At 35.1% G+C, this 15,524-nt stretch overlaps 1 protein-coding gene across 5 annotated transcripts in view; it reads right to left on the bottom strand.

The window, feature by feature from the left end:
* Positions 1-15,524, bottom strand: part of LOC114327665 (phenoloxidase-activating factor 1) — a 114,681-nt gene that overhangs the window by 25,371 nt on the left and 73,786 nt on the right. For all 5 annotated transcript variants that reach the window (XM_028276342.2, XM_028276341.2, XM_050655940.1 and 2 more), the window contains 2 exons: positions 10,055-10,263; positions 4,243-4,433 (listed from right to left, as the gene is read on the bottom strand). In XM_028276342.2, coding sequence (XP_028132143.2) covers positions 4,243-4,433; positions 10,055-10,263 — 400 coding nt within the window. The remainder of the gene's footprint in view (positions 1-4,242; positions 4,434-10,054; positions 10,264-15,524) is intronic.

The raw sequence follows: 15,524 nt of genomic DNA, 5'->3' as shown, positions 1-15,524 counted from the left end.
TTGAGTCCTTTAGAATATTTAAAAATCAGAAAAACACGTTCAAACCCCCCAAAACCCCCTTAAAAAACAGTTTTTTGGATTTTTGAAGGTGACCAGCGTTACAGAAAAATCTGAAAAAAATTAGAAATATAGTGTTTGATAAAATACACAAGACTGAGAAAAAATTAGATCTGCAGCTAACCCCAAAAAAAAGTTATATCCTTTTTTCCAAAAAAATTTTTTTTTATTTTTTGAGGTTATGTACACTCAACCTACAGGTCTATAAAAAATAGACGTGTTTTATAAAAGCCTAAACTATGCTTGTGAATTTTTTGAAATTTTAAAATTTCATAATAAAAGTTTTTGATGGTGGGGGCAGGGAGAAGGGGGTGGTGGGTTAAAATTACGATGAATCTTATGTCTTAATCATATAGAACTTAAAAAAATGAAAAGAATTAAATTCTGGTAATAAGGGAGGGTATTTTTTAATTTATGTATCCAGTCCATAAGTGGAAAGTTTGATGCGCCACTGTAGACGCATGTGCCACTGAAAAGTGACGGCACAGTGCTCAAACGTTTTCTTTTAGGTTCTACTATTTAAGTTATAGGGTCCCGTCGTGCCTAAAATGATTAAGAAATTTCACCTATAGCGGCTCTTAGTCTATTGCGTTTTGCTTAAATTGGATATTCAAATTCAAACTAATCATTGCATTGGAATAACAAAGTTCTAACCGCTTCAGGTGCCATTTTTAGTTATGACTGTTTAAAGTTTCTATGTTTTGTATTTATTGTACTACTATCGCTACTTGTATGTTTTAGCAATGTAAATTTTTAAAAGAATATAATATGTAATTAAATTAATATGAAATAAAAGATTATTTCAATAGGTTAATACAAAGGAGTTCTGATTTGAGAAATGATTTAAAATTTAATAAAGTTCTGTCTACCACATAAATACACACGTTTAGCAATAATTAGTATATAATAAAACAACTTCAACTTATTTTTAAAGTCTTATTGTTAACTTATAAACACTTTTAGTTCTTGCAGATAAGAGCTTGTGTATTTTACTTAAGTTGACTATTTTTATGTCAGTTAGAACTTTGTTAACATATCAACATTTGCAATTCTCGCAGATAGGACCTTGTAAAATTCGGCCACCTGTTAATATACGTCGGTGTTAGTATCATACTAAGGTGAAGAACATGAAATAGAATCACGTTGCATAAAAATCTCAGTTTAGATAAAAATGGCAGATGGAACCTTGTTATTCTGACGCAACGAAGTTGGAACATTTAATGTAAGCGAAAATCAATGTTTGTTTCTTAAATAAACATTTTTTCTGTCTTTTCGCAGCAGTGAAATGTGTTTTTAATTAATTATGTCACAAAAAATACCTTTTATGGTGTCAATTAATTTAATTAAAATAATTCTTTGTATAAATAAGTGTCTTAATATTTATATTACTGAATAGGGAATTAAATAACTTCTTAAATGAGCTAACACACGACCCCTATTCTCGTTCAAAAATCCTCGATTTGGATCAGATGGATGACGTCGCTAGTATGATATATATGCCAAAAAATCATAATTTAAAATTAAAAATCGTACGATTTAAGGAGTTTTTTTAAGTCGCCAATCTACGAAATAACGAATTTATTACTTCAATTGCACCATACTGTATACCATAAATGCATGAATTCCTCAAAAAAATAACTCCATGGCTTTGATAGAAAATACCCCTTGTACACAGGCCAGATAAAGGCACTAGACAGGATTCAGTTGCTCTTCTAAGAAAATTCTACAAAAGAGAAGAAAAAATTTAAGGAAGATATATGGACTTAAACACGGAAGTGAGGAGTGGGGAATAAGTAGGAAACACAAAATAAATAGAACATTCATATATTACTCATTGTCACCTTATAAGGATAGAAAAAGACAAAACACATCCCTAGTGGAACGTTTAGCGGAGCTATGGTGGGACGTAGCCAGTAGGAAGACCAAGGAAAAGGAGGATAGACGAAGTGAGAACCAATTCTAAAAAGATATTGAGGGTGGACAACTGAAGAAGAGCAACCAGGGACAGAGATACTTGAAAGTGGATTAAAGGGGAGGCCAGGACCCGAGTTGGGCTGTAGCGCCATAGAAGAGAGAGATTAACCATTACCATTACATTAACCATATGTTTTCATCTTGTTCCTCCTGCATCAAATTCCTATGACAATGTTTTAGCTCATCAGTTCAACGTGTTGGTGGACGACCTCTGCTTCGGTAGGCATCATCTCTTAGTCTTCATGCCAGTATCCGATTTGTCCATTTGTTGTCATTCAAGTCACGAATGTTGTCATTCGCTTTGTCAACCGAGCCGCGTGACCTTCCCAGTTCCATTTTAGTGTTGCTATTCTTTCTACTGCATCAGCGACTTCTGATCCTTGTCGTATCTGGTGGTTTGTGACCTTGTATCGCAGTGAAACGCGCAAAATGGTACGCTAAATCCCCCTTTTGAGACACACATATCTTTTGCACTGTTCTTTTTGTCATGGTCAACGTTTCCGCTCCGTAAGTTCATCATCATCATCATCTTGGTGCTACAGCCCTTAAAGAGCCTCGACCTTCTCAAGCTTTCTATGACATACTGTTGCTTGCTTGCATTATCCAGTTGCCGACTCCGATCTTCTCGGCATCTTGTGTCCATCCCCCTGCACCCCGTTGATCCACCTCAACTTCGGTCTACCCCGTCTTCTCATTACCACGGGTTGAGCTCCGTAAGTTAACAGCGACAAAACAAACTGATTAAAAGTTTTCCTTTTAAGACATATTGGCACGTCAGATTGGAAAATACGGTTCAGCTTGCCGCAGGCTGCCCAAGTCAGACTTATACGACGAAGAAAAAAGTGAACTGTGTCTACAAATAAATACATTTAGACGCATTTTAAAATATCACGTGCAGAAGTTAAATCAATTCATATGTGACATAATACAGTGTGAGTTTTATGTATGGAAACCCTCAATTATCTCAGAAGGGGTTTGTATGATTTTTTTTAGATTTTGATAAGTAAGGGTTTTCTAATGCGACCGATAGTATAGTGGTAATTGCATTGTTGTCAGATTTTCCGTTTTTCTGAAAATCTAATGAACTTTCTTATTTCAAATGGAAATGAAGTAATGAAAATATGACGTACGTATATTTTTTGTGTTTTGAAGTCCTTAAGAAATACTTATTATTTTTCATGTTATATTCCCTATACCTAAATGTCATAATTTCTGAGTTATTGCTACACTTATTTAAAAAAAATTAAACAAATTATAAAAATCAATTTTTTCGGCCCGGTAAACATTATTTTCGGTTCTTTGGATCATTGGAAGCAAAATAGAACCTGTGTAATTTTTCTCTATAATTAATAGTTTCCGAGTTATAAACAATCTAAAACTGAAAAAAAATCGAATAATGACAATTTTCGAAGTTCAAAAATACAAATAAAAAATATTATTTTTGAAACTGCGAAGTTACCAAATTCAAGTTCAAGCGTTATTTTATCAGCAAGCGATAAGTAATTTGAGCCTGTTTCATATTAAAACATTCCTTTTTAGTTGTTAATGCAGCCCGGTCGCCCTTCTTCTCATATGAGCTGCATTAACAATTATTAAATAGCAATGTTTTAGAATAAAACGTGTCAAAAAATCTTATGAGGAGCTCCTAGAAGAAGGGTTGAACTTGAATTTAGGTACTTACTAATTTTAAAAATTATATTTGTTACTTATGTTTTTGAACCTTGAATATCGTCATTATTCGATTTTTTCAGTTTTAAATTGTTTATAAATAACTCTAAAACGATTAAATTTAGAGAAAAATTACTAAAGATCTTTTTTTTTTCAATCATCTAAAGAACGTAAAATATTGTCTACCCGGGCTGAAAAAAATGATTTTTATAATTTCTTTAAAATGTTTTTTTTAACAAATGTAGCAATAACTTCGAAATTAGGTCATTTAGGTATAGGGAATATAACATGAAAAATAATCAGAATATCTTAAGGACATCAAAACGCAAAAAATATACATGTGTTTCATTTAAAATAAGAAAGTTCATAAGATTCCCAGAAAAACGTAAAATCTGACAATGTAATTATCACTATAATATCGGCCGCATTAGAAAGCCCCTATCACCAAAATCGATAAAAATCGTGCAAGCCGTTTTCGAGATAATTGGGGGTTTCCATACATCAAACTCACTCTGTATATTAAATCTGCATAAATAGTCTTACCTGTATATGTAATCCTTTGATTTAGGCGTAAAACAGCAATGTCATTGGGACTAGTTCTGTCAGTAGCGTCATACTTTTCATGGAACATGACTCTCTCAATCCCAGTAATTACAGGTTTTTCGTTACAATTTCCATTCTTATCGCAGTCTCTTTCTTTAGTCTTGTCGTGTTCACCCAATTTGACGTACGTACTACAAAAATAACAATATGTGTTAACAATGAATGATTTAGTTACTAAAAGTTCTTAATCGTTTTGTATTTAATATGAGGAACAAAGTACTGTTTGAACGTCCATTCTTTTTTTATTTTTTTTGTCTCACTTTTCTTATTTATTAAATGTTAGATTTTAAAATGTAAATGTGTTTATATTCAGTAGCGAATACTAAGACATGGCTGCAAAACTTTTACATACAATCAAACAAGACCATATAACATTAAAAGGGATATTCCTGTAGTAGCCTGTATACCATAGTAAAAGTACCGAAGAACTAAAAAAGGATAAAAGGTTTTCCTATAGCTGGCTGTATAACATATCACAAAAAATTTAAGTAAAACCCTTTATAAAAGGCATATAATTTATTAAAATTCACCAGAAAGGGCTACATCACTTATGCAGAATGTTTTCGATCTGATTACAGATCATCATCAGTGCTGAACAAAATGCTCACATGCTAAGACACCAAAATTGAAATTGTTTGGGTAAAAATGGGTATAAATATAAAGGTTTTTCAAAATATTTTCAATTTTGGTGGCTTAGCATGTGAGCATCCTGTTTAGCACTGATGATTATCTGTAATCAGATTGAAAACGTTCTGCATATGTGATGTAACCCTTTTTAGGAAATTTTAATAAATTATAATACCTTTTATAAAGAATTTTACTTAAATTTTTTAAGTAAAAATGCTTTCTTTTGTTACTGGTACCTATATAAATTGTCTTATTAAAAATTATCCAAATTGGACTAAAAGTACATCACAGAACGAATGTTTTCGGTCTTATCAGACCATCATCAGGTTAAACTCTAGATCATTGTAGTTGCAATTACATATTTTAAGCCATTTGAACTTAATAAGATGAGACAATATGTCGATATTTAAAGATTAAAATTATACGGAAGTCTTCATCTTTGTCCAAGACTGCACATGCTTGTTAGAGGAGAAAGCCAGATCCAACTTCAGATGGTAAAATATGTGATTTAAAGGTCATGTGGCTAATTGCATAGAGCGATTTAAAGTAATTTAAGACCAAATACTTAACAATTAAATAAAACAATAAAAGTATTTAACAACCAATTTGAAACTATGTAGTTGTTTTAAAGCCAATAGCATAAAAAATTTCAATGCAAAACGAATAATGTTTAAATCGTTTTTATTTATTTATTTTTTTTTTTTATTTGGTAGTCAGTGTCATCTCCTCTAGTCCTTATGCAAGCTTCAGTTTGCGTAGGCACGCTCCTAATCAAATTATCAACATTTTGTTTTGGTAGGTTGCTCCATTCTTCAAGAGCAGCTTCTACGAGCCGTGCAGTGTTTTGTGGATTATACCGGCGAGCTCTAATTTTTCCTTTAAGCATATCCCACAAATAATCTGTAAGATTAAGCTCGGGTGAGCAAGCAGGCCACTCCAAAACAGGGATGCCTTCTGCTTCAATGATGTCTCTAGCCACTCTAATGGTATGTGGAGGTTCATTATCATTCAAGGAAATTAAATTTTCTCCTGTTGCACCTCTCCAGAGACTAACTACAGACTATCAATATACCTGTGAGTAGTTAAAATTGATTGGACGAAAATTAAAGGAGTTTTTTTACGGATCACAATTCGTCTCCAGAACATTTCACTTCCCCTTGTATATTTGTGAACCGATCTGACAGTTTTCGTTTTTGCTTGTCTTCCTCGACTTCTAAGCATACGAGTTCGTGGGTCATCTAATTTTACACAAATCCTGACTTTTTCTGAAAATAGCACATATATTGTCAATTCCCTATATTCCAGTTTTGGTGGTGAAGACGCCAATTTAGACGATCAGTCTTGTGTTGGCTGGATATCTCGGGAACCCATAACTGTCTCCTGCTGTATACTTCTTGGCACGAACTCTTCTTATCATTTCAACTAAAACAGTTACATCTGTAGCTTCCAAAAGCTGCCTTTGAAGCTGCAGGTAAGAAATGGTTGGGTGTCTTCCAGCTGATTGGACAAATAAACGATCTTGGCGAGCCGTTATTACTTTTTGGCAACTTTTCCTTGCTTTATTTTTTAGCTTTCCTAGTTCTTCTTACCTAGCATAAGTTTTGGACAGAACGCACTATGTTACGCCTAGCTCTACAGCTATGTCCCTCTGAGAACATTACTTGCTCCACAAGACCAATAATATTTTCCCGTGTTAAGTTCTATAACCCCACATGAGGCATATTTTCGTTTTTGGACGAAAAATTCAGTTTATTTATTTTCGTTCAATTTGCAAATCAAGCCAATAACCTATACCGTACTGAGCTGTACTATCTGATTGTCTTATCGATTTGTTTATTTTCAATAAAAACCTTTATTCTTCGCAACAATAAGAAGTTTTTGCAAAAGAAATAAATATTGCTTTGAAATACATGGTGATTCCATACAGTTTGGTTGTGTATAAATTATGTTTATTTAATTAACTTCAGAAATACAACATACCTAATATTAACAAAAATGCACTTAATCAATAGAAAAGACACAACACAAAATGATGCATTTTCGGATATAATATCATAAGAGAGAAAATTTTGACGGCAATATTTTCGACTGGTTTCTTGCCTGGCAATCTTCGCGAATTAAATTTTGACAGCTAATTAAATCACGACAAGTCAGTCGAGTAATTTTGTCAAACTTTCCTAAGCGAAAATTTCCAAAAGGCAACAAACTTGAATAAAACCAGAAGAAAATTTTGCCGGTAAATAATTTTCTCTCGAATGATATTCGACAAGACTATTTCACGAGACTATTAATGCACAATATCAACGAAACATAATCTTTATTTATTTGTTAACAATATTAAATGTACAATTATTATAAGCCATAGTAGTTTGCACATTCTTTTCTACCAAAGCATGATTTTGTGTATTATTGACCTGTAGCATTTGAGAACTCGAAGGTCCAGCTGCATTTGTTGTTACGAGATTTTCGGTAAACTTCTGGTGGTGACTGGAATCCATAGCAGATATGGTTTTAGATAGCTTCCATTTGAGTGACCCTTTTAATTAACTCCTGTTCAGAAACACCTTGCTTGAACAAGACTGACAAAGCTGAAGATCGATGAGAATGGTTTGTTGTTTTATGTTTTTTTGTGCCTATTTCAATTTTTTTAGCTGACATTTTAGTCCACACTTAGTGTTAATTCCAAGTGGACATTTTTTGAACCAAGATCCATCCTTCCAGTTGGGGTGAACGGTAAGAAAGAGTCTGTCTATTTTTGGTCCCCTTTTTTCCATTAATTTCAAAAATAACCTAACTGGGCCTAAATTTTCGTTTGATGAATTTTATATCAGCCATTTGCTGCTTGCCAAATTTTTCGAACCGCCTTGATTTGTTTTGGAAAAAATGCTGTTGTATTCAATTCGACCCGTAAATTCTTCCATAACAACAAGTTCCGTCTGGAAAAAGTGAATCTTGCAGTTTACGACCTCATTGCCTCTCCAAGCAAGTTCAAATGAGCAAAGGTGAAAAATGTCTTTTTGTGCTCAATCGGGGGTTTCTCGACGTAGGTGTCGATGATTTTATTACTTCTTTCGGTGGATAATGATTTTGAACTAAGTTTTCATTTTTATTGAACACTTTGAAGCTGCCTCCGCTTAGTATCTCTGGCCAATCTTGCACAGTTGAATGATATATCTGTAAAAAGGTCGATTTTTATGCCGTACTCCGTAAGATATTTTTCCTGTACCATTTTTGCCGTAGTATTCCACATTGTCTTTACAGACGACTCTTTGTAGTCTTCGCCATTGCCTTTTTTCATGTTAAAGGCATAATCCTCGAGAATTTTTGCTAGTTCCGTTATGGTCGTACATATTTTAAGCGTATAATTACTCACCCGTAGGAACTCGGAACATTGGGTACAAATATAGCTTCTGGACCTCTGCGTGTTCAATGGGACCTTTTCCGAAACCAATTTTGTGATTTCTTCACCTGACTGTCATCCAAATCTGGATTTTTCGTCTGGATTCATTATATCTGTCCAAAATTGACTACGCCTCAATGACATTTGTCCAATTGACAACAATAGAATTACCAGACACCTTCGTGATGTATCTGTCATAATTTTGTCGCTGAGAAATCACTGGCAGGAAGGAGTTTTGTCAGTAGGAAACGTGGCACCCCCTCTGTGGTTCAGTGGTAAGAGCGCCTAACCTTTGGATCGAAAGTTCCGAATGGCAGTGAGTTCGAATCTCACCAGGGTCGGGAATTTTTTCATTTATTATAAATTAATAAATGAAAATAGTTTCTGTCCTTGTGGGATCGATACTCACCGAAGGGACCGCAGACATTCGGATACAATTAGCGTCTCTTTGCAAAGACAATGACGTCGACTTTGCAAAGTAACAAGACACTTACTCAACACACACACTACACATTACACCTGAGTTAGTGATAAGTAGTATATAATTACGTGGCTAAAGTTTCTAGTTCTAAACCAAGGCCAGAATCAGAGAAAAAAAAAGGACACGTGGCGTTGCCATGACGTTTTATCAGTTAAAAATAGTCTAGTGAAATAGTCACGCATATAATCGCCTTGAATGTCGAATATCAACTGATTTAATTTTTGATGTGTCACTTCAGGTACTGGTTTCTAGCGCAGCTACCAGTTTCGTAGAAGTGACACTACTGCCATCTAAGGAAAACCAATTGAAGTTAACATGTGTCGTTGCTCCTGTATATACACAGTAGTTTTTTGAAATCGGTAATGAAATAATACAACAAATGAAAAATTTAGAGTTATGTCAGTTCTGAAGAGGGGGTGCGATATGTACCTAACGGTTGGGGAGCTCAAGCGGGGATTTTTGCAGTTACTCGAGCACGTCAGATTATAGCATGGGGAAACACCTTGGACCCTGTAAATGTACCCCTACCATATATTGGATCTTAATTCAGGGGAGTTCGTTAAGGGGGTCCGAAAAAATCTATCCTTAGGAAAACTCGAAATTGTCAGATTAAGATAAGGTAAGTTAAGTACATGCAAAACAGTGTATATTTTAAAAATCTGACGTTTTGAGCGGGGCGTAAGGAAATGGGTAAGTCACAAAGTTCCACAAGAAAAAAGCGAATATTTCGAGAAATAAACGTCAGATCGAAAAACTAAAAAATACGCTTTCAATATTTTTTAAACACATATCGGATGATACCAAACGCGACCACCCACGGAGAGGGGTGGGGATAAATTTAAAATTTTCGCGAAACTACAAAATACACGAACTCAATATTTTTGAAAAATCTATCGAATGACACCAAACACGACCCCCCCCCCGGAGGTGGAGTGGGGGGTTACTTGAAAATATTAAATATGAACCTTCATTTTTCTTATTGCAGATTTGGATTCCTTACGTACAAATAAGTAACTTTTATTCGAGACAATTTTTCGAATTATGGATAGATGGCGCTATAATCGGAATAATGATTGTTGGAGATGGAAAATTAAATTAAAAATGGAAAGTCTACACTAAAATGGAAAACTTTACTTAACTTTTTTTGGTTTTAGGACCTACTTTTCGCAAACTAATAGGTCCCCATAACGCTCGAGTAACTGCAAATTTACCACACTTTCCTCCCCTACTATAATTATACTTACAGTTGTCCAACAGAGGTTGAAACCTCGCCTGTAACACAATGCGCAGCTGTCAAGATATATCTGTGACTAATTAGTGTACCTCCACAAGCCCACTTTGTTGTTCCGTATCTCGTTCTGTAACCTAATAAGGCCATCCAAGGGAATTCTTTCAACTCGGTCTCTACTCCTCCATAAATAAGTCCTTCTACATTTTCGTTCTCATCAGATTTCTAAAATTATAGGTACTGCTATAAATTTTGAAAACAGAATGTTATAGACTAGGAGCTGGAAATCAATAATTATCGTAATGAGTAATATGGAGTTTTTTCTGTGAAATGCGTCCATTGTATATTGATAAATATGATCCCTTGCAGGCTGACACCACAGTAGATACAGAAAGTAGCAATAAGAGGTAAAAGTGGAAAATTAGTGTAGTCACTGAAGGTTTTCATCTACCTTCTACATTTCAACCTCCATCTATTTGGATGAAAATTTGTGAGTAATTAGATGATACCTCAAGAAACAAAAGTGATGGTGCCAACTTGTGCTTTTACCCTGGGGGTGGATACCACCCCTTCTCGGGATGAAAATTATTTTATTAAAAATAACCCCAAAAATCGATAGAGGGACACATTTTAATCAAAACTTGTTATATCATGTTATTAAAATAAATCAATACTTTTTGAGTTATTAAAGATCAAAAAGGGATCAGTCTTGTTCTAGCATTCCTACGACTAAGACCTGTGCCAAGTATAATTAAAATCTAGTTTACCTTATCAGTAGTAATTGGTGTATTTGATTTCGATTTAATAGTGTATTTTAAAAAGTGATTTCTGGACAAAATTTTTACGTATTGCTTTCTTTATATTATTAAACCTTTATAAATTATATTTAATTTATAAAAGTACATACCAACGGCTGGTTTCACCAGTTTGCTGGTTCTTGCTGACCATTCAGCAAAATGGCTTTGAATGCAATTCTGATACCAGAACCATTTAAAGAAGAAATATAACACGAAGCTATTGTCTGTATCTGCATGACAAGTACAAACATACACAGTAATCCTACAGTTTCTACCTCAAGCATGGCCCTTCAAAATGCTACAAACACTCAAGCTACTACATCAATCTCGTACGTAAACGCTGCAAGATCTACACCGAAACCACCATCTCTACCAAAAAAAGAGCAAGCCATAGTCCTTCACGCAGAAGAAAACCTTAAACTTCTAGATTACGTTAAAGCTATTGGTGATATCATCGGACCAAAAAATATTTCCTTTGCTTCCAGAATCTCCAATAATTGAATCTGCATATATCTAGCCAACCCAAGTCTCGTTGATCAACTTCTGAAGTCTCACCCAACTATCCAAATCGGATCCTTAATTTTAAGTATTAGAAAACTTGTCTCCCGACAAAAAGAATACTAATCTCGAATATATCTCCTTATATTCCCCACGAACTTGCAGAAAATGCAATCAAGAGTCTTGGTCTTCAAATAGCCTCCCCTGTGTCTTTCCTTGAAGTAGGAATTCCAGGTGATGAATATACCCACATCCTCAGTTTCCGCCGTCAAGTGTATGTTTTTTCACCCTCTGATAATTTCAAGCTTCACACCTCCGTGTTAATTTCTTTTAAAGGTAATGATAATAGAATTTTTCTCTCAACGGGCAAGAGGGAATGTTTCGTATGCAAACTGTCTGGACACGTTGCTTCAAATTGCCCCAATACTTCATCTGACAATGTGTTATCTCAAAATTCTACTCTTTCTCATGACCCAAATACCACTACCGAATCAATGCCACAGCAACAGCATACACAACTTGTGACAGACAATGTGTTATCTCAAAACTCTACTATCTCTTATGACCTAACCCCCACCACCGAATCTACGCCACAGCAACAGAATACACAACTTTTCTCTCATACTGAAATGTATTCCCCTCAAACCAATTTACCACATCTCTCTTCATCCACAGAAAATTACGAAAATGAACCAATATCTGAACAGTCAGATAAACCATGTTTAAAATCTCCACTTTCACAGAAAAGGCCACGCTCTTCTGTATCATCCGTAAAAGATCATAACGTCCAATCTGGGGAAAACCCTGCAACAGAAGAAGCCATGCTTTCTCCCAATCAAACAGTTCCTAGTTCCTCTAACTCTTCCAATACAAAAAAGAAACTATAACGTAGTTTTTCTGTCGATCCCAGTCTATCCATTGTCTCTAAGCAAGCAATTCAAGAAGCCTATAAACAAAATCCGGAAGCGTTTGTAGTCTCTCCTGATAATATAATTGCCTTTATCGAGAACGCTTATGGTAGCTGTGACCCTGTCTCAGAAGCATTAAGATTCACAGCAGATATTAAATCCCTCATTCTAACTTTGCAATCAATAAACCCAACTTTAAAAGAAAGATCCCCAAAAGTCAGAATTACACGCTTAATAAAAAAATTAAATCTAAATTAAATCCCGCAACAGATGATTCTGAAAATAAAGACAGTCATGATAATCGCCAGGATGTGTCTGATAAAGAATACTTGTCCGATAGTTCACAAAGTTCGCAAAAATCCAAACACTCCACATATTAATCTCTGCCTTCACATTGATACAATGAAACTGTGATGGATTTAATCCTCGTCGTCCACGCCTTGAACAGTTTATTTCTGAGTTTTCTCCCGACTTGCTTTGCCTACAAGAAACAAATTTTAGCGATAAATATTCCGGAAAACATAAAAGTTTTAATGGTTATCACTACATTCGAACTACTCAAATTCAAGCCAGTGGAGGAGCATCAATTTTTGTTTCCGATGACATTTTCCATAAAGAATTTCCACTAAACACAAACCTCGAAGCTACAGCCGTTACAGCTTGGTTTCCTTACAAAATTACCATTTGTTGTATATACATTCCCCTAAGCCGTACTATAACAAGTTTCGATCTTGAAAATTTAACTTCTCAGCTCCCTACACCCTTTATTTTAGTGGGTGACTTCAATGCACACAATACTATGTGGGGCTCCGAAAACACATTTGGTAGAGGTAAAATCATCGAAAATTTTCTAAATAATACAAATATAAACCTACTAAATTCAGGAAGTAGTACATACTTTCACTTACAAACTGGTAGTCTCTCTTCCATAGATTTATCTTTCTGTAATCCCGGAATATTTCTTTTACTTTGGTGGTACAAATTAAACAGTCTTTATGATAGTAATCATTTTCCTATTCATATCTCCGACAAGTCAAAAATACCTTCTAGAACTATAACAAAATGGAAAATCGCTCAAGCAAACTGGGAACTTTTCAGAACCACAGCTAAGGAAAAAACTGATGAACTGCACTTAAACGATGATATAAATATAGATGTAAGACTATTAAATAACTGTTTAACTGAAGCTGCTGAGGAATGTATCGGTAAATGCGTGATTGATCCCTCCAGGAAACATGTTCCCTGGTCCACAGTCATATAGACCAATCTCTCTCACTTGTTCACTATGCAAGCTGTTAGAAAATATGGTCAATAAACGCCTGCTATGGCATCTAGAAAGAAATAATTTTCTTGACCCTTTCCAAACAGGCTTCAGGTCAAACAGAAGTACAATGGACAACTTGGTCACACTACACACCGAGATTGTTGACGCATTTTCGAAGAGAAATGAAGTCATAGCAGCAACTCTAGATATTCAAAGTGCCTTCGACACTGTACAAAGACCTCTAATCCTCAGAAAATTAGAAGAATTCAATTTAACTGGTAACATTTACTTATTTGTAAAAAACTTCTTAACAAATCGATCTTTTAGAGTTTTAACAAATGGAAAAATATCAAAGCCACACGCACTAGATAACGGTTTACCCCAGGGTTCTGTCTTAAGTACTACCTTATTTATACTTAGTACGAATGACTTTCACTCATATATTGAACCACCAATCAGATACTCGATATATGCCGATGACTTTATATTATACTGCCAAGGCAGAGTCGCAGCTACCACCAGCGCTTTGCTACAAAATACAATAAATAAAATAGACATCTGGTCTGCGCGTGCTGGATTTGTTTTCTCAGCTCCTAAATTCAAAGTTATCCACTTTTCCAAAAAGTATATACCAAGTTCACCCTCTATAAGTCTAAACGGACTTCGTTTAGAAAGTTTAGAAACAGTTAACTATTTGACACTTCTGGGCGTCACCTTTGACAAAAAGCTTACTTGGAGACAGCATATTCAGAAACTTAAAGGAAACTGTGCCCAAAGAATCAATTTACTTAAATCTCTTTCGAGCTTCTCTTGGGGAGCTGATGAAGAATCTCTCTTTAAAATATATAGGGCGCTAATTTGCTCTAAGCTGGACTACGGCAGTGTTCTTTATATGACATCCAGTAGCTCCTCACTAAAGTCTCTAAACCCAATTCAAAATACATCACTACGACTATGTCTTGGTACTTTTAAGTCTAGCCCCGCTGAAAGTATCTTTGTAGAAGCTTCAGAGCCACCACTCCACCTAAGAAGGCAACAACTTCTACTTACATACTTTGCAAGAATATCAGAAAATCCAAGTAACCCGGTGATCAACCTAATCAAATCCATAGAGCCTCCCACAAAAAATGCATCCAATCACACTCTCACGTTACCACAAATATTATCTCCTTTATTGAATTCTATCATCCTTTCATATACTACTGCTATTTTTACTCCTAATACAGTCCCTTGGCTACACATTCTTCCAGTATTCAATACCGATTTATGCAGATTCGATAAAACAGAAACCCCAAACTCACTCCTCAGAAAATCCTTTCAAAACGTCCTCAACTCAACACAATTTGATGAAATATTATACACCGATGCGTCTAAGAATGAAGACTGTTGTGGCTTAGCTGTGTCCACAACGACGACGACAATAAGCTCTGTGGACTACCTAGAAGCTGTAGTGTTTACACCGCAGAACTGTATGGACTACTTCAGGCACTAAAGATTTCACTGTACCCTACTTCAAATGAAAGCAAGAAAATTGCCATATGTACAGATTCTCTCTCCTCGATTCATTCGATAAGATGCATCTTCACAAAAAATACATTAGTCCAGGAAATACACAACGTCTGCAACCAACTATATATCAATAACATAACAGTCACAATGATTTGGACTCCATCCCATGTTGGTATATTGGGAAACGAAAAAGCAGACCAGGCGGCTAAGGTAGCATGTTCTTCTGACACAGCCTTCAAACAGGTCCAAACCTACACGGACGTTAAAATATTGTTTAAACAAAATATTCTCAGCTCATGGGCAGACCAATGGAATAGAACAAAAACTAAGCTGCACGAAATTCCACCTAACTTATCTCGGCCCAATATGTCATCCATGAACATGAAAGAAAAATCAGTTATTCGCTGACTACGAATAGGGCATACACGTCTCACACACGGATACCTTATGGCGTCAGAAAACCCTCCAGTATGCCATTTCTGCAATCATTTCCTTTCTATTAAACATGTA

This window comes from Diabrotica virgifera, chromosome 7 (genome assembly GCF_917563875.1).
Source record: "Diabrotica virgifera virgifera chromosome 7, PGI_DIABVI_V3a".
In the NCBI taxonomy this organism is placed as follows: Eukaryota; Metazoa; Arthropoda; class Insecta; order Coleoptera; family Chrysomelidae; genus Diabrotica; species Diabrotica virgifera.
The sequence above is the reverse complement of the archived record's forward strand: the minus strand, read 5'-3'. Positions and strand labels throughout refer to the sequence as shown.